The sequence below is a fragment of the Lepus europaeus genome, chromosome 12 (assembly GCF_033115175.1).
Source record: "Lepus europaeus isolate LE1 chromosome 12, mLepTim1.pri, whole genome shotgun sequence".
NCBI lineage: Eukaryota > Metazoa > Chordata > Mammalia > Lagomorpha > Leporidae > Lepus > Lepus europaeus.
In genome coordinates, this window is record NC_084838.1 from 52,568,197 (window position 1) to 52,596,131 (window position 27,935).

Consider the following 27,935-nt stretch of genomic DNA (forward strand, 5'->3'; position numbering starts at 1 on the left):
TGCATTTAAGTTTCTTCGAAGTCTTCTCGTGGCTTGATCGCTCATTTCTTTTTAGCACTGAATAATTTTTTGCCTGGATGTACTACAGTTTATCCATTTACCTACTGAAGGACATCTTGATTTCTTTCAAGATCTGGCAACCATGAATAAAGCTGCTATAAACATCCATGTGCAGATTTTTGTGTAGACATAAGTTTTCAACTCCTTTGAGTAAATAGCAAGGAATGTGACTGCTGGATCATATGGTAAGAGTACGTTTGGTTTTGTAAGAAACTATGAAATGAAATTCTACAGTGCTCTACCATTTTGCATTCCTACCAGCAAGGAGTGAGGGTTCCTGTTCCTCCATCAATGCCAGTGTTCATTGTTTTCAGAGTTTGAAGTTTGGTCATTCTAGTAGGTATATGATGGTATCTCACTGTTGCTTCAGTTTTCAGTTACCTAATGGCAGATAATGTAGAGCATCTTCTCAAAATTTTATTTCCATCATTATATCTTCTTTGTTTAGATATATGCTTGTATCATTTGCCTATTTTTAATTGGATTGTTTGAGTTCTTACTGTTGAGTTTTCCAAGACCTTTACATATTTCAGATAATAGTATTTTATCAATGTGTCTTTTGCAAGTATTATCTTCCAGTCTGTAGTTTGCAATCTCATATTCTTGAGTAATTGGAACTTTATTTAGCTCTGTAAGACTTTCCTTCACTTCCTGAAACATAGCCTTATAATCAAGGACTTAGAAACTATACCATTTTAGTATTCCATGCCAAAATCCAGCATCAAATCCCTGTTGTATAAGAGAACAATAGACGCTATTGACCCTCTCCCACTGTTCAAGATACTACAGACCTAATGGTAAGAATGTGGTATATGTTTCATAGCTCATACTGTCCAGCACAAATATTGGCCTGGCTTTATTTACCTGCTATCTGTTCTACCTCAGGCAAACTTGCTCATTTTGGATATAAATTCCTCCAGAGTCATAGGTACAGCTTATTCACTATGTTTTATTGTGCCTTTACCTAGTTTATTCTCTGAAGACATTTGACACTATGAATAAGTTTAAGTAATCATACAATACACATTCATGACTCCCACACTGTATAATGAATTATTAAGTATTTTATTCTGATTTAATTAATAGAAGACAGTAAATAACAAATTCAGAGTCTCTTTTGAAAACATCCTCCTGTCACATTTCCCTTCCAACTGACACCCTACCTCCAAGCCCTACCCCATTATGACCAAAAATTTGGTATATAATCTTCCATTCTATTTGCATATTCTTTTAATATAACCCATAAATGCTATATTTGGATTCTATGTATTTTAAATGTGTATATATGTCATTGTTTTGTCTATATAGTTGGTATATTTATCTTTTTATTCCATCTTTTTTCCACAGAAGAGCTTTGATTACATCAAAACTTTTATATTGAATTGTAAATGTTACAGCACTTCAAAAACTTCATAAACCATGCATGATTTCTACCTACTCATAGGTGATGTGATTAAACTATTAAAGACATACATCTGAAAATCTCTTTAAGTTCTCCTAAAAAATTACTTTTAAAAAGTTATGTACTGGGGCCGGCATTGTAGAGTAGTGGATAAAGCCACTGCTGCAATGCTGGTATCCCATATGGGTGCTGGTTCTTGCCCCAGCTTTTCCACTGCCAATCTAAGTTCCTGTTTTTAGCCTGGGAAGAAGAGTGGATGATGACACAAGTGCTTCAGCCCCTGATACCCATGAGGGAGACCTGGAAGAAGCTCTGGCCTCCTGGAGCAATGGCTTTGGTCTGAACTAGACCTAGCCATTGTGGCCATTAGTGAGTAAACTAGCAGATGGGAGATACCTATGTGTGTAACTGTGTCTTTCAAATAAATAAAAATAAATTTTTCAAAAGTTATATACTGGGACTGGCTCTGTGGCATAACGAGTAAAGCTGCTACCTGCGGTGCCGGCATTCCATGTGGGTGCCTGTTCGAGTCCTGGTTGCTCCATATCCAATCCAGCTCTGCTATGGCCTGGGAAAGCAGTAGGAGATGACCCAAGCCTTGGACCGCTGTGCCTGTGTGGAAGACCTGGAGAAAGCTCTTGGCTCCTGGCTTCAGATTGGCATAGCTCCAGCTGTTGCAGTTATCTGGGGAGTGAACCAGAAGATGGAAGACCTCTCTCTCTGCCTCTGCCTCTCTAAATACTTCCTTTAAAGTAAATAATTTTTTTTTATTTGACAGGTAGAGTTATAGACAGTGAGAGAGACAGAGAGAAAGGTCTTCCTTCCATTGGTTCACTCCCCAGATGGTCGCTACAGCCAGCACTGCACTGATTCCAAGTCAGGAGCTAGGTGCTTCTTCCTGATCTCCCATGCAGGTGCAGGGGCCCAAGCACTTGGCCATCCTCCACTGCCCTCCCGGGTCACAACAGAGAGCTGGACTGGAAGAGGGGCAACCGGGACTAGAACCGGCACACATATGGGGTGCCGGCACCACAGGCAGAGGATTAACCTAGTGAGCCACAGCACCAGCCCCCATCAAATAAATAAATAAATCTTTAAAAAATAAGTTGTTTACCATATATGTCAGTATGAAAATTACAACTTTTTCAGAGAATATAAACATCAAAAAAGTTCCCATGAAGATATAGTAAAGATCATCATTTGTATAATCCAATGTACAAAATGCATAAAAATATAATTCCCATCAAAAAACATATAAACATCAAAAAAGTTGCCATGAAGATATAGTAAAGATCATCATTTGTATAATCCAATGTACAAAATGCATAAAAAATATAATTCCCATCTCTATCAACTTTATCATTTGCAGAATAGTTTAAAATGCATTACCTCATTCCTATCTATACTCTTGTTCAGAAAAAAGCAGTATATTTTTAAAAAGAACCACAATTTTTACCTGGTCATATGCAATTCAGCATCACCAAGCCATCTGGGCTCCTTTTCCTTCTAATGTCTTTAGTTAGTTGGTTAAATAATTGAAGATGTTATTCCTGCCCATTAGTAGTACTTGCTACTCATGTTAATCAAGGAAGGTATATGGGATAAAATCAATATGATTTTTTTTATTTTTTTACTTCCACCAAATCCTTTAAAATTTGTTAAGTGGTGAAAGTCACTTTCCCTGACTCTAAATTAAAAATTTCTCAACCTCATGACTTTCAAAATTTTACCATTCTTTTAAACCCGAAGCACAAAATGAATCAAAAAATTAGAACAGCCTGTTCCATGTAAAGATCAGTATACTGAACTTAATTTAGAATAACATTGTCTGCCTTCCTGCAGCCAGGGCTGATACCAGGTGTTGGAACAGGCAGAAAAGTAGGTATTTTTCTTTATCCAATCCCCTTCCCCCAGCATGTTAACCTTGGCTTCAGGCTTCTGAATGACTGTCACACAGAAATAAGGAAAAATTGGATAAGGAAAGACTTACTGGAACTGGCACACTCATAAATGAACTTTGTGGCATTTGGGTCTGCAGGATATTGAAAGCTCACTGTGTCATGGAGCACTTTTGTTTACTGGGAAATCCCACTTAATCTTCACAAGGAGATGTGACAAAATCATTCATCATCAGGGTTAGATGCAGCAGGATTTGGACAAAGCAAGGAAAATGATGATGCGACCATGCTGCAAAGCATCCTTCTGTGCCTCTTGCCTCTCTCAGGAAGACTTTCTTCCGCACATTTTTCTTTCTACTTGTATATCTGACATATCCCCTGCTCGGTTGTGAATGACCTTTGTTCTATGAAATTTATGAGATTTTCACAAAGTAAAATAGCCTCTGACTGAGTCATTTTCAATCCATCCTTTACCATCTGCAATATCAAATCCAGCACATGCTGGGGAGCCTGACTGCCTTGCCCTGCTGCTCCCCAACCTAGTGACACAGGCAAGTTCATTACCCTCGCAGTGTCTCTGTTTCCTCTTCTGTGAAATAAGGAGAATGACAGTATCGTCTACCGTGTAAAATTGTTCAGATGATTTAAATGAGTTGCTATTTGAGCATAGTGCATAATAAGCAATAACAAATGTCAGTTTGATATCATTATCAGAGAGGCTGGGACATTGAAATAGGAGACATATACAGGCAACTTACAGTTTCTTATCATCACATTTACTTATAGAAAATTAATTAGAGATACATTTTAAAAGTCTTCTAAAAGAAATCCAATAAATACATAAATATGATTATTCCAAATTAAAATTACCGTGACATAATAGAGACTATTTAAAATTCATCAAAATCAGTTTGTAGCGGTATATCCTGTGCTTTATATAGAAATACTAGCACTGATGAAAACAGATTTTGCTCCTTCTCCAGAGTGGACTATATAAAATTACCACTTTCTTAAAAGATTTGTTTATTTATCTCAAAGGCAGAGTTACAGAGAGACAGACAGACAGAGATTATCCATCGACTGGTGACAGACAGAAAGACAGAGATCATCCATCTACCACTCTGTAAATGGCTGCAATGGCTGCAACAGGGCCAGGCTGAAGCCAGGAGTCTGGAACTCCATCTGGGTCTCCCATATACGTGGCAGAGGTGCTTAACCTAGCACTACAACGCAGGCCCCAAGATTGACAACTGAATAAGAACCAACCCCTAATGAAACAATTTAGCCATAGAGCAATATACATACATGTGACAAGTACATAATACATTTTTAACATGTGCATATTTACCTAAACTGTGATAAAATATATTCTAAAATTATTCTCATGCTAGAAATGTGTTATTCTGTTATGATAATTTTTGTTCAAACTCCCTTCTTTGTATCGTAAACAATCCAAAAATCAGTTAGTGGTGCAACAGTACACCACCTCCTGAAATGCCAGCTTCCCATGTCATTGCTGGTTCGAGTCCCAGATGCTTCACTCAAATCCAGCTCCCTGTGATGTGCCTGGGAAGGCAACATAAAATGGCCTTTCTGGACCTTGTACCCACATGGAGACATGAGTTGAGTTCTAAGCTCCTGGCTTTGGCTTAACTCAACCCCAGCCCTTGTAGCCCATTTTGGGAGTGAAGCAGAGGATGGAAGAACTCTCCCTCATCTCTCTGTCACCCATATGGGAGACTCAGATGGAATTCCAGACTCCTGGCTTCAGCCTGGCCCTGACACAACAATTATGGCCATTTAAGGAGTGAACTAGTAGATGGAAGATCTCTCTCCCTCCCTTCCCATTCTGTCTTTTTTTTTTTCTTTGTAACTCTGCCTGCAACTCTGGCATCCCTTATCGTGCCAGTTTGAATCTCAGCTGCTCCACTTCCAATCCAGAACCCTGCTAATGGCTTGGAAAAAGCAGTGGAAGATGACTTAAGTGCTAGGGTACCTGAAACCCACACGGGAGACCCAGAAGAAGCTCCTGGCTCCTGGCTCTGGCCAGGCCCAGCTCTGGCCATTGAGGCCATCTGGGGAGTGAACCAATGGATGGAAGATACCTATCTCTGTGTGCCTTTCCTTCTTTCTCTGTAACTCTGCCTTTCAAATAAATAAGTTAATTTCTAAAAAATTCATCACCATTTCAATTCAGGTCCATGGAAGGCAAATTCTTACTATCAGAAGGAGAAAAGGGGCTTGCACTATTGCATAGCCAGTAAAGCTACCGTCTGCAGTGTTGACATCTCATATGGGCACCGATTTCAAGTGTCGCCTGCTCTTCTTCTGATCCAGCTCTTTGTTACAGCCTGGGAAAGCACTGGAAGATGGCCCACATCCTTGGACCCCTGCATCTGCATGGGAGACCCAGAAGAATCCCCTGGCTCCTGACTTCGGATCTCTGCAGCTCCAGCCATTGTGGCCATCTGGGAAGTGAACCAGTGGATAGAAGACCTCTCTCTCTCTCTCTCTCTCTCTCTCTCTCTCTCTCTCTCTCTCTGCCTCTCTGTAACTCTGCCTTTCAAATAAATAAATAAATTTTTTTTAAAAAAAGGAGAAAAATACCTCTCCATTTCAATCAACAAGCATAGCCCTTGGTTATTAGTTACAATGGATATAAACAGTCCCTGACCTCATAGCCACTTCAGATAAAGATTCCCCTAAATGATCTGGTCCAGTGAATCACTATAAGAAAAATCCCCTAAAAGATATGGAACAGTGTTTCAGTACAAGAAATTCTATGGCAAATGTCTGAAGGCATTAACTCTCATACTGCTTCACTGGACAGAAAACAAGATCCGATATCCCTAACCAAACAGTCACTATGTAACACAAACCAGATACTAAATTCAATTTTCTGCTTTGTTTAAATGGAATAATAGTTTGCCTCCTATTCCTATTTATGGCTATGACTATAGATTACAAAAAATATTAAAACTTCAAAATACATGTATTTAAAATTTCATTTGAGTGGAATGTAAATTTTAAATATATTCAAGTAAACAGATATCATTCAAAAACGTAATCACTGCTAACACTAGCTTAAATTCCAGGCATCCAAAAGCACTTTACAGTGGACTAATCCAACCTTTCCCATGACCCTGAATAATTTTCAAAATGTTCAGGGTGTTACCCATGCATTATAAATAAAATAAGGTGTTGAAGTACAAAATATATTGTTCTGATTATGAGAAATGTATTAGAGTAAAATGAATCACAGTAAATAAAATTCAGGTGGCCGGTGTTGTGTCATAGTGGATAAAGCCATCACCTATGATACAGGCAACCCACTTCCAATCCAGCTCCCTGCTGAAGTGTCTGGGAAAGTAGCAGAAGATGGCCCAAGTACTAGGGCCTCTGCACCCATATGGAAGACCTGGAAGAAGTCCTTGGATCCTAGCTTCCCCCTGGCCCAGCCCTAGCTGTTGCAACCATTTAGGGAGTGAACCAGTGCAGAGAAGCGTTCGCAGTAGCTCTCTATCTCTCTATCTCTCTCTCTTTTTCTCTGTAACTCTGCCTTTTAAATAAATATTTAAAATATTTATAACAGTACAAAAATTGCATATGGCAGTTATAAAGTTTGGGGCTTATGGTACCAGCACTCAAGTTTAGGCACATGCTGATTATATCAAGCTTTAATTTGAAGTTCAGAATGTGACAGATTGCATCTTTCAGTTAGGTTTTTTAAAAGATTAGTATAGCACTGTTAGCACTGAAAAATGAAAAGGAGTACACGAGTCATAGCTATCTTTGCCTTCATGCACTCTCATCTTGTTACAAGGTTCTCCCATAAGCCAAAAATGCAGCTGTACAGCTAAATAAGGGGCCACCAGCCTTGATGACACTCCCTTTCATAAGCAGCCAGTGATTAACCATATGGGAAAGTGTGATTGAACTCCAGATGTGGTCGACTTCTTCATATAGCTGTGGACCAGTTGATCTGGGGATAGATATCTTTAGCGCTACTGACTACTGAATCACCTACTCCACTGAAATTAGATGATGGTTTTTTTTATAACATCTTGAAAAGAAAAGTGAATTGAGATCAAGACTATGATTCTTTCCTATCTATTGATATCCTAGCAACAAAGAGAATTTAGAACTGGTTAGCACTGTCCAGGACTCACCTTAGTGAGAACACATTCGTGTGCATTTTCAGAGACAGAATTCCTATGGTTAAAATATATACTCTACTGGCTACTGCTTCTGCTTGCCAGCTTCCCCCCAGACGGAGAGGGCGGCCCAGCTGTGGATGGTCAGATAGTTCCCATCTCCTGCCGCCAATCCCTGGCCCCAACCAGCACCGAGCAGACGGCAGCGGCAGCAGCAGGCGAGGAGGAAGATGGTGGGACGGCTGCTGGCCTGTGTGGTGGACTGTGGCACGGGGTACACAAAACTAGGATATGCTGGAAATACAGAACCACAGTTTATCATCCCTTCCTGTATTGCTATTAAGGAGTCAGCAAAAGTGGGTGATCAAGCTCAAAGGAGGGTGATGAAAGGTGTTGATGACCTAGACTTCTTCATTGGTGATGAAGCAATAGAAAAACCTACATATGCAACAAAGTGGCCAATTTGCCATGGTATAGTTGAAGATTGGGATTTCATGGAAAGGTTTATGGAACAAGTGATCTTTAAATATGTAAGGGCAGAACCTGAAGACCATTATTTTCTTTTGACTGAACCTCCACTGAATACTCCAGAAAACAGGGAATATACTGCTGAAATAACGCTTGAGTCTTTCAACGTTCCAGGCTTGTACATTGTTGTACAGGCTGTTCTTGCCTTAGCGGCATCCTGGACCTCAAGACAAGTAGGAGAACGGACATTGACTGGTACGGTAATAGATAGTGGAGATGGTGTCACTCATGTCATTCCTGTGGCTGAAGGGTATGTGATTGGCAGCTGTATTAAACACATTCCAATCGCAGGACGAGATATAACATACTTTATTCAGCAACTGCTGAGAGACCGAGAAGTAGCAATCCCTCCAGAACAATCCCTGGAAACTGCTAAGGCAGTAAAGGAGCGCTATAGCTATGTCTGCCCAGATTTAGTAAAGGAATTTAACAAGTATGACACAGATGGGTCAAAGTGGATTAAGCAGTATACTGGAATCAATGCTATCTCTAAGAAAGAATTTTCCATTGATGTTGGTTATGAGAGATTCCTAGGACCTGAAATCTTTTTCCATCCAGAGTTTGCTAATCCAGACTTTACGCAGCCTATCTCAGAAGTTGTAGATGAAGTAATTCAGAATTGTCCTATTGATGTTAGACGTCCTCTCTACAAGAATATTGTCCTCTCTGGAGGTTCAACCATGTTCAGGGACTTTGGACGTCGTTTCCAAAGAGATTTGAAAAGAACTGTAGATGCCAGGCTGAAGTTGAGTGAAGAATTGAATGGCGGTAGATTGAAGCCAAAACCTATTGATGTACAAGTCATTACACACCACATGCAACGATATGCAGTTTGGTTTGGAGGATCGATGCTGGCTTCCACACCTGAGTTCTACCAAGTATGCCATACCAAAAAGGATTATGAAGAAATTGGACCTAGCATTTGTTGTCACAATCCAGTGTTTGGAGTCATGTCGTAAAATTGACTTCATAGTTCTTGGGGTTAGGGAGGTGGAGAAGAGATAATTTTTCTGATTACCTGTTTTGTCTGGATGGCTGATTTTGAGGTTTTAAACCTGACTTGAAATAGTTAAGACCAAACATGATTAAACAGGAATATTTTAGTAAGTGTATCAACATACACATGTAGAAGAGAGCCAAAATGATTGTTTTTCTTTAGACTGAATATTTGAATCTTACGTGTAACAAAAGAAGTGGATTTTAGTTCTGTGTCCTGATATTTTGTATATTATTGAATTATCCAAGATTTGATGGGATTTATCGGTATGTAGATAGCTCTATAATGCTTGAATTGTACACTTCTAAATGTACAATGCAAGAGCTTGTTTATGTTTCATACTTTTTATACTTTGAGGAAAAAAGTCAAAGAAAAACTGTAGTATTTGAGGAAAAAAGTGACCAAGTAAAGGATAAATTTTAAAAATAACCTCATGAGACTTGGTGTACACACTCATGGGATTCCAGTTATTACAAATTGCTCCCCTCTCCTTATCCCTTCCCTCCCTACCAGTGGTTTTCTTTGCAAGTGCTTTTGGAAATAAGAAGCTGTATCTTGGATTAACTGATGCCTGCTAGTGCTTTCTGATACTTGCATTCTGTTTCTTGCTTAAAAGAAAAGACAAGACTGTTGGACCAGTAAATAAATAAATATATATATATATATATATATATATATATATATACATACACACACACACACTCTACTAATTTCAGTCTATGTAACCAAGGAAATTTCAAAGGATGCCAGTGATATGATAAAATTTGGAGAAATTTAGCTGAAAATAATTAAATATTTTTCCTTTGGTGGAACTTAGCATACAGTAATCAAAATGAATGGTTTCCTAAATAATTAGGCTGCTTCTTCCAAGATATTATCAGGACTGGCAAAGGCCATGAGACAACAAATCAGAGCAAGGGACTAGAATATTTTTCCTTCATCCTGGAATAAAACAATTTACCACATTTATGTGTTAGATTTGTAACTCTTGAATCTAGAGATCTGATTTTATTCAGAATTTACCTAATATTTTTTAATAAAATTTATCTTACATTCTAAGAAAATTCACTAATGTCAAAGTCTCAGAACCATTGAATTTTAAAGTTTCAAAAATGTTTATATTAATCTATTTATAATCTAGTGACATACATAACTATCCATAATTTTGAAGTAAGTATAACACTTCAACTTTAAGCCAGAATTCCATCATCTTAATAACAAAAGAATCAAAGTGAGAGTGTTTTTTCTTCCATGGTCACTATCATAATAGTGATATCAAATGATCAAAATTAATCTTCAAAATGAGTTAGGCAAATTATCTTTACTATCATCTTTAATTGTGACAAATATACTAATAAGTGATATTAATTTTAAAAAGTGGATTAAATATAGCCATAGAGATGTCTAGTATTTGCCTCATCCTCTACCAAAATACTCCAGAGCAGCTATGTCTATAGGTGAGTGCCTAAGAAAGAATATCAGAGGTAGTAGGAGAGAAGTAGGAACAGGAAGGGACACCAATAACAGGTGTAGGAGAAAGAGGAACAAAGCCAATCCAGGTGGTGTCTGTAGGCCACAAAGCCATGGTCAGGGGATTCTCTGTTGCAGGGGGAGAGGATGAGTAGGAGAGCATATGTAGAGCCCTTTTTTACAGACACCCCTAAACTCCACACAACCAATGCCACCCCAGCATTCCTCCTAGAGAGAAATCCAGGTGCCACTGACCAGCAGCTCAGTGAGGAGCACTCCTCGGAAAACAGGAATTTCAGACTTCAGAGAGGAAATCCACTTGATTCCCTCCCACATTCCTCAGAGCAGGGATTGTGGCAGGGAGATCTTCTTTCCAGCAGCCCTACAGACATTGCTGCATTCTTGCAGGCAAACTGAGCCCCAAGGGTGCAGCTGGGCCCAATAGGGCATTGATAGCGTGGAGTCCAGGCCCAGGCAGTGTTCTGCACTACAGCAGACACTGGGTGCAGGGCAGATAGACCCTATGACTTTGGAAATAACAAGTCCTTCCCCATCAGAATTGACAACCATCCTATTCTCTGCTACCTCTCCTCTCCCAATACATGAAAAATTGTAGATTGCAGCTGGATTCCCATTCAACCCCTAGTCTGACTATGGAGACACAGAACCCTCTGCACATTGGAGACTAATTTCACAGTGGGATTGGAAGGCATATTATAGAGTGAATCAGTGCTCTAGATGGTGCATACATATGGGTGGATGAAGTGCTCTGGCACCATAAGGTCATCCTGAACTGTGAATCAGTTAGTTCACCTTGGAACAGTGCAAAGCTTTGACTCTGAGCATAGTGGTCAGCCCAAACATCCTCTCCCCTGAAGAGTCTAGTCAGAGGTTCTCCACCATGCCCATCTCAGGTATCACTCTGGATTATTGTTCCACCTACAAACAGCATTCTGAGCTCCATGGCCCCACCCAGCACATAGCTCTAAAGCTCCCACATAAGCCTTAAGTGCTCAACCAAGTCCAGCAACAACTCACTATCCAGGACTTGCAATAAGGGCTATTTGCAATAAGACAAGCACAGCACAATAATTTGTTGAGATCTCTAGTCATGAGAATCTGTATTTGGCCCAGGACCAACATGATGCTCAGGGCTCTGGCTCTATCCCTTCCCACAGAAGCTACCAGATTGTGGGTACTGTTACTCACACACAGAGAGTATCCCAAGACAGCTTTCCCTGCTGGTATAGAGGCAAACCCTGCTCATATATCAAAGCATTCTTTCAGACAGCATCTGTGGATCCACCTCCTCTACCCAGCACTAACATAACACTTGGAGTTCTGGATCTGGGAAGCAGATAGGAGTATCTAAATCCACTCATCTCCTAGAGCCAGCCCTAACCTCATAACACCGGTGCCTGACTTGGATACTGGCTAAGAATCTATGTGCCAAGGAGACTGGCAACTCCAACAAGGCCTGCACCAAACACCTGAGATGCTCATCAAGCCTGTCCCTCCCTCAAAAGATAGCTGGAAACCTGTGTGGCAGGAATCTCAGTGACCACACTGAACCACAGGAACATCACAGATCTCTACTATGGCTACCATATACCATAGCAAATAAAGGCAAAGGGAGACTATACTATGAAATTGAACCAGAACTAAGATAAAGCACTTTATCAAACAAATACCCAGAGGTGTATCTCCAGGAATAAAGCCTTCAATCAACAGAAACTGTTCTCTAGAACATATAGAAACAAGAGAACCCCCAGATGTGCAAAAATCAACATACAGACATAAGGCACATGAACAAGAAAGCTATTAGACTGTCCAAAGGGAACAGAAGAAGGCAACTTTATTAGACTGTGAAGAAAGGGAGATCAATGAAATACCTGAAAAATAATTCAAAACGGGGGCTGGCATTGTGGCATAGTGGGTAAAGCTGCCACCTACAGTGCCAGCATCCCACATGGGTTCCGGTTCAATTCCTGGCTGCTCCACTTCTGATCTGGCCCTCTGCTGTGGCCTGAGGCAGAGGCAGAGGCAGAGGCAGAGAGAGAGGTCTTCCATTTGCTGCTTTACTTCCCAGATGGCTGTAATGGCTGGAGCTGCGCTGATCCGAAGTCAGGAATCAGGAGCTTCTTCCAGGTCTTCCATGCGGGTGCAGGGGTCCAAGGACTTGGGCCATCTTCTGCTTTCCCAGGCCATAGCAGAGAGCTGGATTGGAAGTGGAGCAGCTGGGACTTGAACTGGTGACCATATGGGATGTCAGCACTGGAGGCAGTGGCTTTACCCATTATGCCACATCACAGGACCCAGAAGACATGTCTTTTTAAATACCTCAGACAAAAGAAGAAGAAGAAAAATAAAGACTGAAAATACTGTTCAGGGTCTATGGGATACCATCAAACAAACAAATATACAAGTCTTAGGAAATAATTGGAAAAAATATTCTGCTAAGTAATAACAGAAAATTTACCCAATTTAGATTCAAACTTTCAAAAGTAAAACACAATGTCCTAAAGTTGGCAAAAAAGAAATGCCAGGTCACTTTTGAAGAACTCCCATGAGACTGACAAAAGACTTCTCCAAAAAAAGCTTTACAGGCCAGGAAAGAGATATATAGTTCAAATTCTAAAGAAAAAAAAAAAAAAAACCTTCCAACACAGAGTATTTTACCCATTCTACACTTGAGGGAAATTCATTTACAAATGAAGGTGAAATAAAGACACGCGAATACAAGAAAATATGGAATGAAGTTGTTACCACCCAGTCAGTCTTATAAATTATACTTAAGGATGTACTACATAGAAACAGAGAAAAGCAGTAATGAAAGAACCTGAAGGTAGATATCCTCCTTCTAAAAGAACAAAGGATACTGAAAACAATAGAAATATTTTTAAAGAATTGTTTACTTATTTGAAAGAGAGAGAGAGAGAGAGACATTCCATCTGCTGGTTCACTCCCCAAATGACTTTAACAGCCAGAGCTGGGCCAGTTGGAAGCCAGGAGTTTCCTCGAGGTCTCCATCATGGGTGCAGAGGCCCAAGCACTTTGGCCAATGTCCACTGTCTTCCCAAGTGCATTATCAGGAGCTGGATTGGAAGTGGAGCAACCAGGTCTCGAATCGGTGCTTTAACCTGCTGTACTACAGCACTGGCCCCAACAACAGAAATTTTTATGGGAAAATAGAAGAACCAAGTCATTACTTATCAATAAGAACCTGGAATTGAAGTGAATTAAATTCTCCAATTAAAAAATGCAAGCTAGCTGAATGGATTTAAAAAAAAAAAGCACTCAACTGAATACAAGAAACACACTTCACTTTCACAAAGTGGAGGGATGGAAAAAGATATTCAATGCAAATGGAAATTAAATGTCAACAAAAATAGCTATATTCATGTCAAACAAAATAGATTTTAAGATGAAAACTCTTAAGAGAAAAAGTAGTATGTTGTGAAATGACTGGTATCAATTAAACAAAAAGATGTGATTTTTTTTAACTTTTATTTAATGAATATAAATTTCCAATGTGCAGCTTATGGATTACAATGGCTTCCCCCTCCCATAACTTCCCTCCCACCTGCAACCCTCCCCTCTCCCGCTCTCTCTCCCCTTCCATTTGCATCAAGATTCATTTTCAATTCTCTTTATATACAGAAGATCAATTTAGTATAAAGATTTCAACAGTTGCACCCACATAGAAACACAAAGTGAAACATACTGTTTGAGTACTAGTTATAGCATTAAATCAAAATGTACAGCACATTAAGGACAGAGATCCCACATGAGGAGCAAGTGCACAGTGACTCCTGTTGTTGACCCAACAAATTGACACTCTAGTTTATGGTGCCAGTAACCACCCTAGGCTGTCGTCATGAGTTGCCAAGGCTATGGAAGCCTTCCAAGTTTGCCGACTCTGATCATATTTAGACAAGGTCATAAAAGACAGGGTGAGGATAGTAACCAATGATCCTAAGAGTGGCATTTACCAGGTTTGAACAATTATACAGCATTAAGTGGGGAAGAGGACCATCAGTACACACAGGTTGGGAGTAGAGCCATTGGTGGTAGAGTAGAGGTTATGATTACAAAGGAATGAGGCCCAAGTGCGCTAGACAGGGTCTAGAAAAAAGGACAGAGTCATTATTAGAGGAGCTAAGAAAGGTGCTGTCTAAGCTACAATTAAGTTTTCTGATTGAGAGGCAAATAGAACCTGATAGAAGGGGCTTGATAATAATTTGGTGGGCTTTAGGCCTTGTAAATTCAGAGGCCCAGACCTATCTATCTCTTCACATGGGGTACATCCTAAGGGAGGTGTGAACCTCCTAGGGGAAGGCACTCTGTTGACTTTCATTACTTGGCTGGCCTGGGAGGAGAGCTGGCCAGGTTAAAGGCAGGTGGCATCTCTAACAAGAAATTTACAGTTCTGCCTGCAATGTTGCTGACCCTACTTGGCCGTCCCCTCAGCTGCAGTGGTCACTTTGGAAGTTAGGCTGAGTGAAGGGCTTTTCAGCTTAGAGCCAATAAGATCTGTGGCTCTGACCTGGGCATCCTTCGACTCCAGGGCAGGTCCATTTCCAGTGATCCAACTCTTGGCAGAGCTGCCAGGGCTCTTCACAAGCTGACTTCTGCTGAAGCCCAGGCTTACCACATTGAAAGCCACTGCAGTGGACTGGCCTGTTGGGTCTCCTTGAGGGCAGATCACTGTACAGATCAGCCATTAATAGGCCTGCCACCCATTGCTTCTGATGCCAAGCTTTCTTTTCCTCCTGGTTTGTGTTAACGTAGACCAGAGGATGCAAGTCAAGGGAGTGCCCGTGTCCCATCTCTAATCTTCGGTGGCCTGAACTACAAGTCTATAGTCACAGGCATGTTCTGTAGTAGTTTTTCTAAGGTAGACAATGCCCATGAGGAAAATTATATTCTCACTTTAAAACTTTCTTTCCCTTTGGTCTGAAAGGGAGGTTTTTTCTACTTACTGTATACTTCGCTGATGGCGAAGTGAATCTAGCTATGAGATTATTATTTAAGTTCTTATTTTGGCTATGCTATTGCAGAAAAATGTTAGCCATCTCTTTTATAAGGTCTAAAGATTAAATTGTGCATCCTACAGATTCCTTCATAATAGAATTAGTTTCCTACCTTGAAGAGAATAGAGAAATGAAAGAACAAGTTGGGCTTAGAATAGAGAAATGAGGGAGCAAGTCCTAGATCGCTTGCTGACAATAGCAATATCACATGAATACTTAGCAAACCGTTTCAACCATTAGATAACAACTTAAGAAAACATTTACCAGAAGGTCCAATGCCTTCTATAAATTTTAAGAATCATGTATTTGAAAACACCTCTTAAATATCTAACATGGTGTAGTTTGTTTAGCCAGTAAACTTAAGCACAACCATCTAAAATGTTTTTAGTTTCTTTCTACCAACAAGTATAAAACATATGATGCAGAGATTCAGGTCACACAAATTAAAATGTATCTTTGATTAATTTTAGCAGCTTAAATTTATGGACAATCTTATCTATAAGCCAATTAAAATAAAACTCTTTTTATTAAAAGTATATGTACCCAAGCCTCGGGAGATTACAGACGTCATAAATAAGAGTGTCAATTGTTAAATCAGAGTCACTGTGTACTTACTCCACATGTAGGATCTCTGTCCTTAATGTGTTGTGCAATGCGAATTAACGGTAAAACTACTACTCAAACAGTACTTTATACTTTGTGTGTCTGTGTGGGTGTAAACTGTTGAAATCTTTACTTAGTATATACTAAGTTGATCTTCTGTATATAAAGATAATTAAAAATGAATCTTATTGAAGAATGGGATGGGAGATGGAGTAGGAGATGGGAAGGTTTGCAGGTGGGAGGATGGTTTTGGGAGAGAAAAACTGCTATAACCCAAAAGTTATACTTTTGAAATTTATATTTATGAAATAACGGTTTTTAAAAAAGTATATGCACCCAATGCTTGGGCAAAAGTGATTTAAAATAAATGTTAATGGACCTAAAGGGAGAGCTAAATTCCAATATAAAAATAATGGGGACTTAAATGTCCCACTTTCATCCATAGACAGATCAACCAGACAAAAAGAAATCAACAAAGAAACAACAGAACTAATCTACACTATAGACCAAATGGACCTAAGAGACATCTATAGTGCATTCCACCACACAGCTGAACAATACTCATTCTTTTCACCATTTAATAGAACATTCTCTAGGAAATACCATTAGGCCATAAACAAATTTTAAAGAAATGAAATCATGTACTTTTCTAACAAAAATGGAATGAAGCTGAATTAACAAAAGAAACTAGAAAATATAAAAACACATGGAGATGGCAATATACTCCTGAATGAATGGTGGGTCATGGAAGAAATAAAAAAAATTCTCTAAAATGAATGAAAATGAAAACAAAGCATATCAAAACTTATGGGTTGCAGCAAAATCTGAGTAAAGAGGAATGTTTAAATCAATCATCATCAAATATTAAAAAGGTACCAAATATATAATCTAACAATACTTCTCAAGGACCCAGGAAAACATGAACAAATGCAACTCAAAATTAATATAAGGAAAGAAATAACATAAATATTTAAATTTTGAGGTATAAAAGAAACATGCATCAAAACAATCAGGGCAAGATATGACAAACCCACAGCAAACATCATATTGGATAGGGAAAATCTGGAAGCATTTACACTAAGATCTGGAAATAAAGAAGAATTGCCACTCTCACACTATGTAACATAGTTCTGAAAGATTTAGTCAGAGCCAACAGGCAAGGAAAAGTGATCAAAAGGTTACAAATTCAAAAGGTGGAAGTCAAATTATCCCCACTTGCAAATGACATAAACCTTTATATAAGAAAACTAAAAGACTCCACTAAGAGACAAATAGAATTCATAAGAGAATTTGCTATAGTAGCAGGATATAAAATTAACACAAAAAACCAATAGCATTCTTATATACCAAAAATGTTCTGGCTGATAAATAACTTATAAGATCAATTTCATTCACATTAGCCACAAAAATATTCAGATACATTAGAATAAATTTAACCAAGGATGTGAAATCTCTATGATGAAAATTATAAAACATTAAAGAAATAGAATAAGACATTTTGCACATCAAAGGAAACAATCAACAGAATGAAAGGACATCTAACAGAATGGGGAAAAATATTTGCAAGCTATCTGTCTGATAAAGGAATACTATCTAGAATATATCAGCAACTCAAAAAAACTCATCATCAACAATAACTACAAAAATTTCAGTTAAGAAATGAAAAAGGGATATCAATAGACAGTTCTGAAAAGAAGAAATATAAATGCTCAATAAATTATATGTGAAAATACTCAACATCGCTAGCCACCCAGGAAATGCAAGTCAAAACTATAATGAGATATAACCTCACTTCTTTCAGAATAGTTATTATACAAAAGACAGAGTTACAAATACCAGCAAGGATGTAGAGAAAGGGTAACACTTATACAGTGTTGGTAGGAATGTAAGTTAGTGCAGCCACTATGGAAAACAGTATGGAGATTTCTTGAAAAACTAGAAATAGATGCCATATAATCCAGACATCATATTGTATAAAAATGATACTGGCCCCACTATGTTTATACCAGCACTGTTAAAGGTATCCAAAATATGGAATCAACCAATCTCTTCATAATTGGAAAAATAAAGAAAATGTGCTATAAATATAATACCCAGCTGTAAAAAAGAATGAAATTATATCATTTGCAGCAAAATGGTTAGAACTAGAGGACACCATGCTGAGTAAAATAAACTAGACACAGAAATACAAATACTAAAATCCTCCCTTATACGGGGGAGCTAAATTTTTTAAAAATCAAAAAATAAAAACCAAAAAGAAGTAAATATTTGTGTGTATAGTTTTCCTGCAAATACAGTTTTGCCAGCTTTGTTTTAAATCTTTGTCAAACATATTTTAAGAGTTATATACTACTATATATTTGCAAGATACCTCTACAACAAAGGAGTAATATCAGCTACTGTGACTAATATAAAATAGTGAAATAGATATATTTTCATTTGATTATTGTTTATGGCCCTTGCCTATACTCCTGGTTAACTATGGTCTTTTTACTTTTATTGTTAAACTATTTAGTGATGCAGTAAGCCTTGGAATATAATGTAAATTAAAAATATGTTACTTCAGGTCTGGTGCTGTGGCATAGAGGGAAAAGCCACTGCCTGCAGTGCCAGCATCTCATGTGGGCACTGGTTCAGGTCTCAGCTGCTCTGCTTCCAATCCAGCTCTCTGCTATGGCCTAGGAAGCAATGGAAGATGGCCCAAGTGCTTGGGCCCCTGCACCCACGTGGGAGACCCAGAAGAAGTGCCTGGCTCCTGGCTTCAGATCAGTGAAGTTCCAGCCTTTGTGGCCAATTGGGGAGTGAACCATTAGATAGAAGACCTCTCTCTCTCTCTCTGCCTCTCTGCCTCTCTGCCTCTCCTTCTCTGTGTATCTCTTAATTTCAAATAGAATAAATAAATCTTTTAAAAATGTTATTTCGGGGCTGGCGCTGTGGTGCAGTGGGTTAAAGCTCCAGCCTGGGCCGACGCCGAGGCTCATTAGGCTAATCCTCCACCTTGCGGCGCTGGGACACCGGGTTCTAGTCCCGGTCGGGGCACCGATCCTGTCCCGGTTGCCCCTCTTCCAGGCCAGCTCTCTGCTGTGGCCAGGGAGTGCAATGGAGGATGGCCCAAGTTCTTGGGCCCTGCAACCCATGGGAGACCAGGAGAAGCACCTGGCTCCTGCCATCGGATCAGCGCGGTGCGCCGGCCGCAGCGCGCCTACCGCGGCGGCCATTGGAGGGTGAACCAGCGGCAAAAAGGAAGACCTTTCTCTCTGTCTCTCACTGTCCACTCTGCCTGTCAAAAAAAAATAAAAAAAAAAAATAACAAAGCTCCAGCCTGAAGCACCTGCATCCCATATGGGCACTGGTTCTAGTTCCGACTGCTCCTCTTCCAATCCATCTCTCTGCTATGGCCTGAGAAAGCAATAGAAGATGGCCCAAGTTTTTTGGCCACTGCACCCACATTGGAGACCCAGAAGAAGCTCCTAGCTCCTGGCTTCAGATAAGCGCAGCTCCCGGCCATTGCAGCCATTTGGGGAGTAAACCAAAGAAAGGAAGACCTCTCTTTCTGTCTCTCCCTCTCTCTGTAACTCTGTCTTTCAAATAAATAAAATAAATCTTTTAAAAATATGTTATTTCAAAAGTAGCAATAGAAGACACAAAAAATGGAAATATCTTCTATGTTCATGAATTAGAAGAATTAGTATAATCAAAATGTCTATACAATCTAAGGCTATTTTCAGGTTCAAAGAAATTCCAACAAAATTCCAGGGACATTCTTCACAGAAGGAGAAGCAAACCATCCTAAAATTCATATGGAAACCACAAGAGACCCTTAATATTGAAAGCATCTTAAACAACTAAAAAACAAAGCCTGAGGAATCAGAATACAAATTTCAAGACATATTACAGGGCTGTCATAATCAAAACAACCTGGTCCTGTCATAAAAATAGACATAGGCCAATGGAACAGAATAGAAACGAGAAATTAACCAACCCATCTACAGTCAACTAATCTTTGACAAATGAGTTAAAATCATTACCTGGAGAAAGGACAGTCTCTTCAAAAATACCGCCAAGGAAATTGGATTTCCAAAGCAGAAGTTTGAAACAAAACCCGTACCTTATAGCTTATACAAAAAAATCAACCCAAATATATCAAAGGTTTACTCTTAAGACCTGAAACCATCAAACTGCTAGAGGAAAGTATAGAGGAAATGCTGCAAGACATTGGTCTGAGCAAAAATTTCTTAGATAAGCTTCAGAAGTACAGGAAATAAACCAAAAATAGACAAATGGGACTGTATCAAGCTAAGAAGCTTCTGTATAGAAAAGGAACAAATTAATAGAGTGAAGAGGCAACTGACAGAATGGAAGAAAACATTTGCAAGCTATGCACTCAATAAAGAGTTAATATCGCAAGTCTCAGCAAATTCAAAAGAATTAGAATCATACCATGCAGCTTCTCAGACCACAAAGGAATGAAATTGGAAATTAGCAACTCGGGAATCCCTAGAGCACGCGCAAACACATGGAGATTGAAAAACATGCTCTTGAATGAACAATGAGTCATAGAAGAAATTAAAAGAGAAATCAGAAATTTTCTGGAAGTAAATGAGGATAACAGCACAACATACCAAAACCTATGGGATACACCAAAAGCAGTGTTAAGAGGAAAGTTTATATCAATAGGTGCCTATATCAAGAAATCGGAAAGGCACCAAATAGATGAGCTTTCAAGTCATCTCAAGGATCTAGAAAATCTACAGCAAACCAAACCAAAACCCAGTAGGAGAAGAGAAATAATTGAAATCAAAGAAGAAATCAATAGGATTGAATAAAAAAAATTACAAAAAATCAGCCAAACGAGGAGCTTTTTTTTGAAAAAAATAAACAAAATTGACACCCCATTGGCCCAACTAACTAAACAAAGAAAAGACCCAAACCAAAAAATCAGAGATGAAAAAGGAAACGTAACAACAGACACCACAGAAATAAAAAGAATCATCAGAAATTACTACAAGGACTTGTATGCCAGCAAACAGGAAAATCTATCAGAAATGGACAGATTCTTGGACACATACAACCTACCTAAATTGAACCAGGAAGACATAGAAAACCTAAACAGACCCATAACTGAGACAGAAATTGAAACAGTAATAAAGGCCCTCCCAACAAAGAAAAGCCCAGGACCAGATGGATTCACTGCTGAATTCTACCAGACATTTAAAGAAGAACTAACTCCAATTCTTCTCAAACTATTCAGAACAATCAAAAAAGAGGGAATCCTCCCAAATTCTTTCTATGAAGCCAGCATCACATTAAATCCTAAGCCGGAAAAAGATGCAGCATTGAAAGAGAATTACAGACCAATTTCCCTGATGAACATAGATGCAAAAATGCTCAATAAAATTCTGGCCAATAGAATACAACAACACATCAGAAAGATCATCCACCCAGACCAAGTGGGATTTATCCCTGGGATGCAGGGATGGTTCAATGTTTGCAAAAACAATCAACGTGATACACCACATTAACAGACTGCAGAAGAAAAACCATATGATTCTCTCAATAGACGCAGAGAAAGCATTTGATAAAATACAACACCCTTTCAGGATGAAAACTCTAAGCAAACTGGGTATGGAAGGAACATTCCTCAATACAATCAAAGCAATATATGAAAAACCCACGGCCAACATCCTATTGAATGGGGAAAAGTTGGAAGCATTTCCGCTGAGATCTGGTACCACACAGGGATGCCCACTCTCACCACTACTATTCAATATAGTTCTGGAAGTTTTAGCCAGAGCTATTAGGCAAGAAAAAGAAATTAAAGGGATACAAATTGGGAAGGAAGAACTCAAACTATCCCTCTTTGCAGATGATATGATTCTTTATTTAGGGGATCCAAAGAACTCATACTAAGAGACTACTGGAATTCATCGAAGAGTTTGGCAAAGTAGCAGGATATAAAATCAATGCACAAAAATCAACAGCCTTTGTGTACACAGGCAATGCCACGGCTGAGGAAGAACTTCTAAGATCAATCCCATTCACAATAGCTACAAAAACAATCACATACCTTGGAATAAACTTAACCAAAGACGTTAAAGATCTCTACGATGAAAACTACAAAACCTTAAAGAAAGAAATAGAAGAGGATACCAAAAAATGGAGAAATCTTCCATGCTCATGGATTGGAAGAATCAATATCATCAAAACGTCGAATCTTCCAAAAGCAATTTATACATTCAGTGCAATACCAATCAAGATACCGAAGACATTCTTCTCAGATCTGGAAAAAATGATGCTGAAATTCATATGGAGATGCAGGAGACCTCGAATAGCCAAAGGAATCTTGTACAACAAAAACAAAGCCAGAGGCATCACAATACCAGATTTCAGGACATACTACAGGGCAGTTGTTATCAAAACAGCATGGTACTGGTACAGAAACAGGTGGATAGACCAATGGAACAGAATAGAAACACCAGAAATCAATCCAAACATCTACAGCCAAATTATATTTGATCAAAGATCCAAAACCAATCCCTGGAATAAGGATAGTCTACTCAAAAAATGGTGCTGGGAAAATTGGATTTCCACGTGCAAAAGCTTGAAGCAACACCTCTACCTTTTACCTTACACAAAAATTCACTCAACATGGATTAAAGACTTAAATCTATGACCCGACACCATCAAATTATTAGAGAGCATTGGAGAAACCCTGCAAGATATAGGCACAGGCAAAGACTTCATGGAAAAGACCCCAGGAGCATAGGCAGTCAAAACCAAAATTAACATTTGGGAATGCATCAAATTGAGAAGTTTCTGTACTGCAAAAGAAACAGTCAGGAAAGTGAAGAGGCAACTGACAGAATGGGAAAAAATATTTGCAAACTATGCAACAGATAAAGGGTTCATAACCAGAATCTACAAAGAAATCAAGAAAATCCACAACAACAAAGCAAACAACCCACTTAAGAGATGGGCCAAGGACCTCAATAGACATTTTTCAAAAGAGGAAATCCAAATGGCCAACAGACACATGACAAAATGTTCAAGATCACTAGCAATCACAGAAATGCAAATCAAAACCACAATGAGGTTTCACCTCACCCCAGTTAGAATGGCTCACATTCAGAAATCTACCAACAATAGATGCTGGAGAGGATGTGGGGAAAAAGGGACACTAACCCACTGTTGGTGGGAATGCAAACTGGTTAAGCCACTATGGAAGTCAGTCTGGAGATTCCTCAGAAACCTGAATATAACCCTACCATACAACCCAGCCATCCCACTCCTTGGTATTTACCCAAAGGAAATTAATTTGGCAAATAAAAAAGCCATCTGCACCTTAATGTTTATTGCAGCTCAATTCACTATAGCTAAGACCTAGAACCAACCCAAATGCCCCTCAACAGTAGAATGGATAAAGAAATCATGGGATATGTACTCTATAGAATACTATACAGCAGTAAGAAACAATGAAACCCGGTCATTTGCAACAAGATGGAGCAATCTGGAAAACATCATGCTGAGTGAATTAAGCCAGTCCCAAAGAGACAAATATCATTTGTTTTCCCTGATCGGTGACAACTAACTGAGCACCAAAGGGGAAACCTGTTGAAGTGAAATGGACACTAAAAGAAACAATGACCTGATCAGCTTTTGTCCTGACTCTTGATGTACAATGTAATACTTTATCCTTTTTAGTATTTGTTGTTATTGTTGTTGTTCTAGTACTAGTGGTTGAACTCTGTAATTAACACACAATTATTCTTAGGTGTTTAAATTTTAACTGAAAAGTGATACCTGTTAAATATCAGAGTGGGAAAAAGAGAGGGAGGAGATGTACAATTTGGGACATGCTCAATCGGACTTGCCCCAAATGGTGGAGTTAGAAATATGCCATGGGATTCCAACACAATCCCATCAAGGTGGCATGTACCAATGCCATCTCACTAGTCCAAGTGATCAATTTCAGTTCACAATTTATGACTCCGATAGGTCTAAGAGTCAAAGGGTTCACACAAACAAGACGAGTGTCTGCTAATACTAACTGATAGAATCAAAAAGGGAGAGAAAGATCCAACATGGGAATCAGGATACACAGCAGACTCATAGAATGGCAGATGTCCTAAATAGCACTCTGGCCTCAGAATCAGCCCTTAAGGCATTCGGATCTGGCTGAAGAGCCCATGAGAGTATTGTAGGCATGGAAAGCCAAGACAGCATGGAAAAGGAAAACAAGAAGACCTAAATGAAAGATCTCTGCGAGTGAGATCCCAGTGGAAAGAACAGGGCCATCACAGATGGAGGTACCTTTCTCCAAAGGGAGGAGAGAACTTCCACTTTGACTATGACTCTATCAGAATAAGATCAAAGTCGGCAAACTCTAAAGGCTTTTTTAGCCTTGGTAACTCATGACTAGAGCCTAGGGAGATTACTAACGCCATAAACAAGAGTGTCAAATTGTTAAGTCAGCAACAGGAGTCACTGTGTACTTACATCTCATGTGGGATCTGTCCTTAATGTGTTGTCTAATGTGAAGTGATGCTATAACTAGTACTAAAACAGTATTTTTACACTTTGTGTTTCTGTGTGGGTGCAAACTGATGAAATCTTTACTAAGTATATACAGAATCGATCTTCTGTATATAAAGATAATTGGAAAAAAAAACCTGTTGTGAAATTGGAAATGGCATAAAAAATTAATTTTTAAAAAATATCATGTAGAATCTCTGTCTTTAATGTGCTATAAACTGTTATTTAATGCTATAACTAGTACTCCAACAGTATTTTTTCACTTTGTGTTGCTATGTGGGGGCAAACTGTTGAAATTGTTACCTAATATATACTAAACTGATCTTCTGTATATAAAGAGAATTGAAAATGAATCTTGATTTGAATGGAAGGGGAGAGGGAGCAGGAAAGGGGAGGGTTGCGGGTGGGAGGGAAGTTACAGGGGGGAAGCCATTGTAATCCATAAGCTGCACATTGGAAATTTATATTCATTAAATAAAAGTTTTTAAAAAGGGTTAATATCCAGAATATTTGAGGAGCTCAAGAAAGTCAATAGCAATAAACAGATAGTAAATAGGCAAAGGACATGAACAGGCATTTTTCAAAGAGAAATAAAAATGGCTAGTAGACACATGTAAAAATTCTCAGCACACTAGCCATCAGGGAAATGCAAATAAAAAACACAATAAGGTTTTACCTAACTCCAGTTAGAATGGCTATTATCTAAAAATCAAATAAATTACAGAGTTCTAAGGGACTATGCAAAGATTGAAATATACATTTATAACATACAACAAAACATAATATCTCGTTAAATTGTGAATGATACTAATACAAGATCATAAATTGTACAAATAAGTTATTCCAGCAATTAGGTTAATTTATCCCTTGTATAAATTAAACACACAGACACTTATGCAAAACACATTATTGACTGACAAAAATGCAAGGATGATCTGGAAGAACCATTCAGAACAACACTGTAAAGAATCCATTGTCATTACCCACCATTGTGCTACCTCCTACTTCTGTATTTTATATAACTTATTCTTCCACTCTAAAATCTCTCCCTCCAATGCCAGCTATCCGGATCCTTCAAGGAAAACATCTTCTGTGCAGTTTCCCATAATGCTCAGGTCGATATTAGTTGCTGATGTTTCAGCGAGAATACTTACATACTAAAACATCTAAATACATTAAAATAAGGATGCTAAAATATTTTATATACTTTCCATTTACTAGACCTTAAATTAAAGTCTTTATGTGCATAATTGCATTTTATTCTTACCCCACTTATACAAGTTAGCTACTATTGATATCCACACTTTACAAGTGAGGAACCTGAAGAGCAGGGTCACGCAATTAGTGAGTGGCAAAGTTGGGATTTATGAATATTGTCTTAAATTGTAAATGAATTCTCTTTTGTGTAAACATCAGTTCTGCTCAGATGATAAACTTTTGGTTTCTATATCTTTCACAGAATCTAGGAGGTTGATTCTAGATATAGTATATAGTTAAGAAATACAAGAGTACTTTAAAAAGTTCATGAAAAATATAGTTTAAAATAAACAGAGAAAAAATAAAATAAAATCCATGCATATGAAGGATCTCCTAAATGCCTACTATGAAAAAACTATAAACGTATTTCCAAAATTTTTGCAACAAAATAAATCTTTCATTCCATTTTTCCATAAACTTTTGAAGTCCCCTTGGTACTTCTTGGATTTTACTGAATCTATGTAAAGGAGGTTAATGAGAATGATCTTGTCTTCCTTACTTCTTAATTCACCCTTGTCTTACTATTTAAAATTGCTTTGTTTATGTCATATCTTTTTTTAACATGAAGTAGAGATAAATTAAAATTCACTGTCAACTGAGGCCATATCATGTCTAAGAGAAACTAATTACCTTTTTTGACAAGAAAGAAACTTGTAGTAAAACAAGTACAGTGTGATTTGCACTTGGCATTTGTCCAAGCACTGGGTACATACAAATAGGAAGCAGTTTAGTGCAAAAGTTAATGAATATTTCCTGAAGCCAAACCATTTGCTTTCAAATCTCAACTCTACCCTAAGGAGTTACATGGCCAGGGGGAAATATTTACTTCTTTAAACTGCAACATTTTTATATTTGAATTGAAGACAGTAAGACAGTATCTCCCCGTTTAGACAATTTAAGATTCAATGAAGTGATATGTGTAGAGTTTCTATCACAAAGTTCTCGATCATATCTATCATTATCAGTATTACAATATATGTATATGAAAAAAACAATAGAATATAGGGATATTACTAGTTGAACTATGCCAGCACCAACCTGCCAGCCTTGAATCCCTCAGCTCACACTTCAGCAATTCCAGCTGACATTATATGGGATGGAGAGGAGTTTTTCCCTGCAGAGATTGGCCCAGTTTTTAGATTAATGTGCAAAGCAAAGACCTGAGGTTTTTTGAGACACTAAGTTTTGTGAGGATTTATACTTTGCTACAAAAACTGATTAAACTTTTTGGGCCAGAGATGAGATTAAATCATAACTGAACCACAAATATGTTCCACTGACTTTGGATTTGGTTGATAAGCAGAAATTGAATGGGTCTTGAGATAACTGCTGGTGAATATAGGGCTTCACCTTCAAGAAGACTATTGTGAGGGCTTCAAGTAAAGTGGAATGAACAATAAAGGGAGCAAAAGAAAGGGAGCACTTCGCAGAAAATCTTGCAATATCAAAATTACTGAGGAACATATCAAAGATTGATAATTACCAGAATGAATGCTCTAGCTAAGGACATTTTCATGCAGAATATAGATGTGACTTCTTGGATTCTTTCTGCAACTTATAATACAATTCAAGAAGAGAGAGATAAACTAAAGAATGGTTGAATATAAAAGAACTAGGACATGTTGGGTTAGAAAATAAAGCTATTTCTAATTCAAACATTTTCCAGAAAGCAAATTACTCAAGTTAAGATCCTCAAACCAAATATCAAATGCCTAGAAATACCATAGTAGACATTTAAAAAATACTGTTTGATAACTTCAGCTAAAAATATTTGTATACATCTTATGCACATTATTCCTGGATACTCTTCATTTATCCCATTCCGAAAATCCAGGGTGGAATGTGTGAAAATAACCTTTGTCTAAAGGAGTGAACCTTAGCAAAAGTTACAGAAAACCCACCAAATTTTCAGAGAATTGTTCTGGAAGAAGCACTACCAAGTTGAACAAAATGATACACAGGCAGATTGAAATGAAAGCAGGCCTTTGGATCATAAGCTTT

At 38.3% G+C, this 27,935-nt stretch overlaps 1 protein-coding gene across 1 annotated transcript; it reads left to right on the forward strand.

Annotated features, from left to right (window-relative positions):
* Nucleotides 1-7,720: 7,720 nt before the first annotated feature.
* Nucleotides 7,721-9,165, forward strand: LOC133771263 (actin-related protein 3-like). The gene has a single exon (XM_062207016.1). It carries the CDS (start codon nt 7,745-7,747, stop codon nt 8,999-9,001), a length of 1,257 nt encoding a protein of 418 aa, XP_062063000.1. The 5' UTR covers nt 7,721-7,744; the 3' UTR covers nt 9,002-9,165.
* The last annotated feature ends 18,770 nt before the right edge of the window (nt 9,166-27,935 follow it).

What these genes read in the sequence shown, in the direction of transcription:
- LOC133771263 (XM_062207016.1), top strand. Translation starts at nt 7,745, where the DNA reads ATGGTGGGACGGCTGCTGGCCTGTGTGGTGGACTGTGGCACGGGGTAC.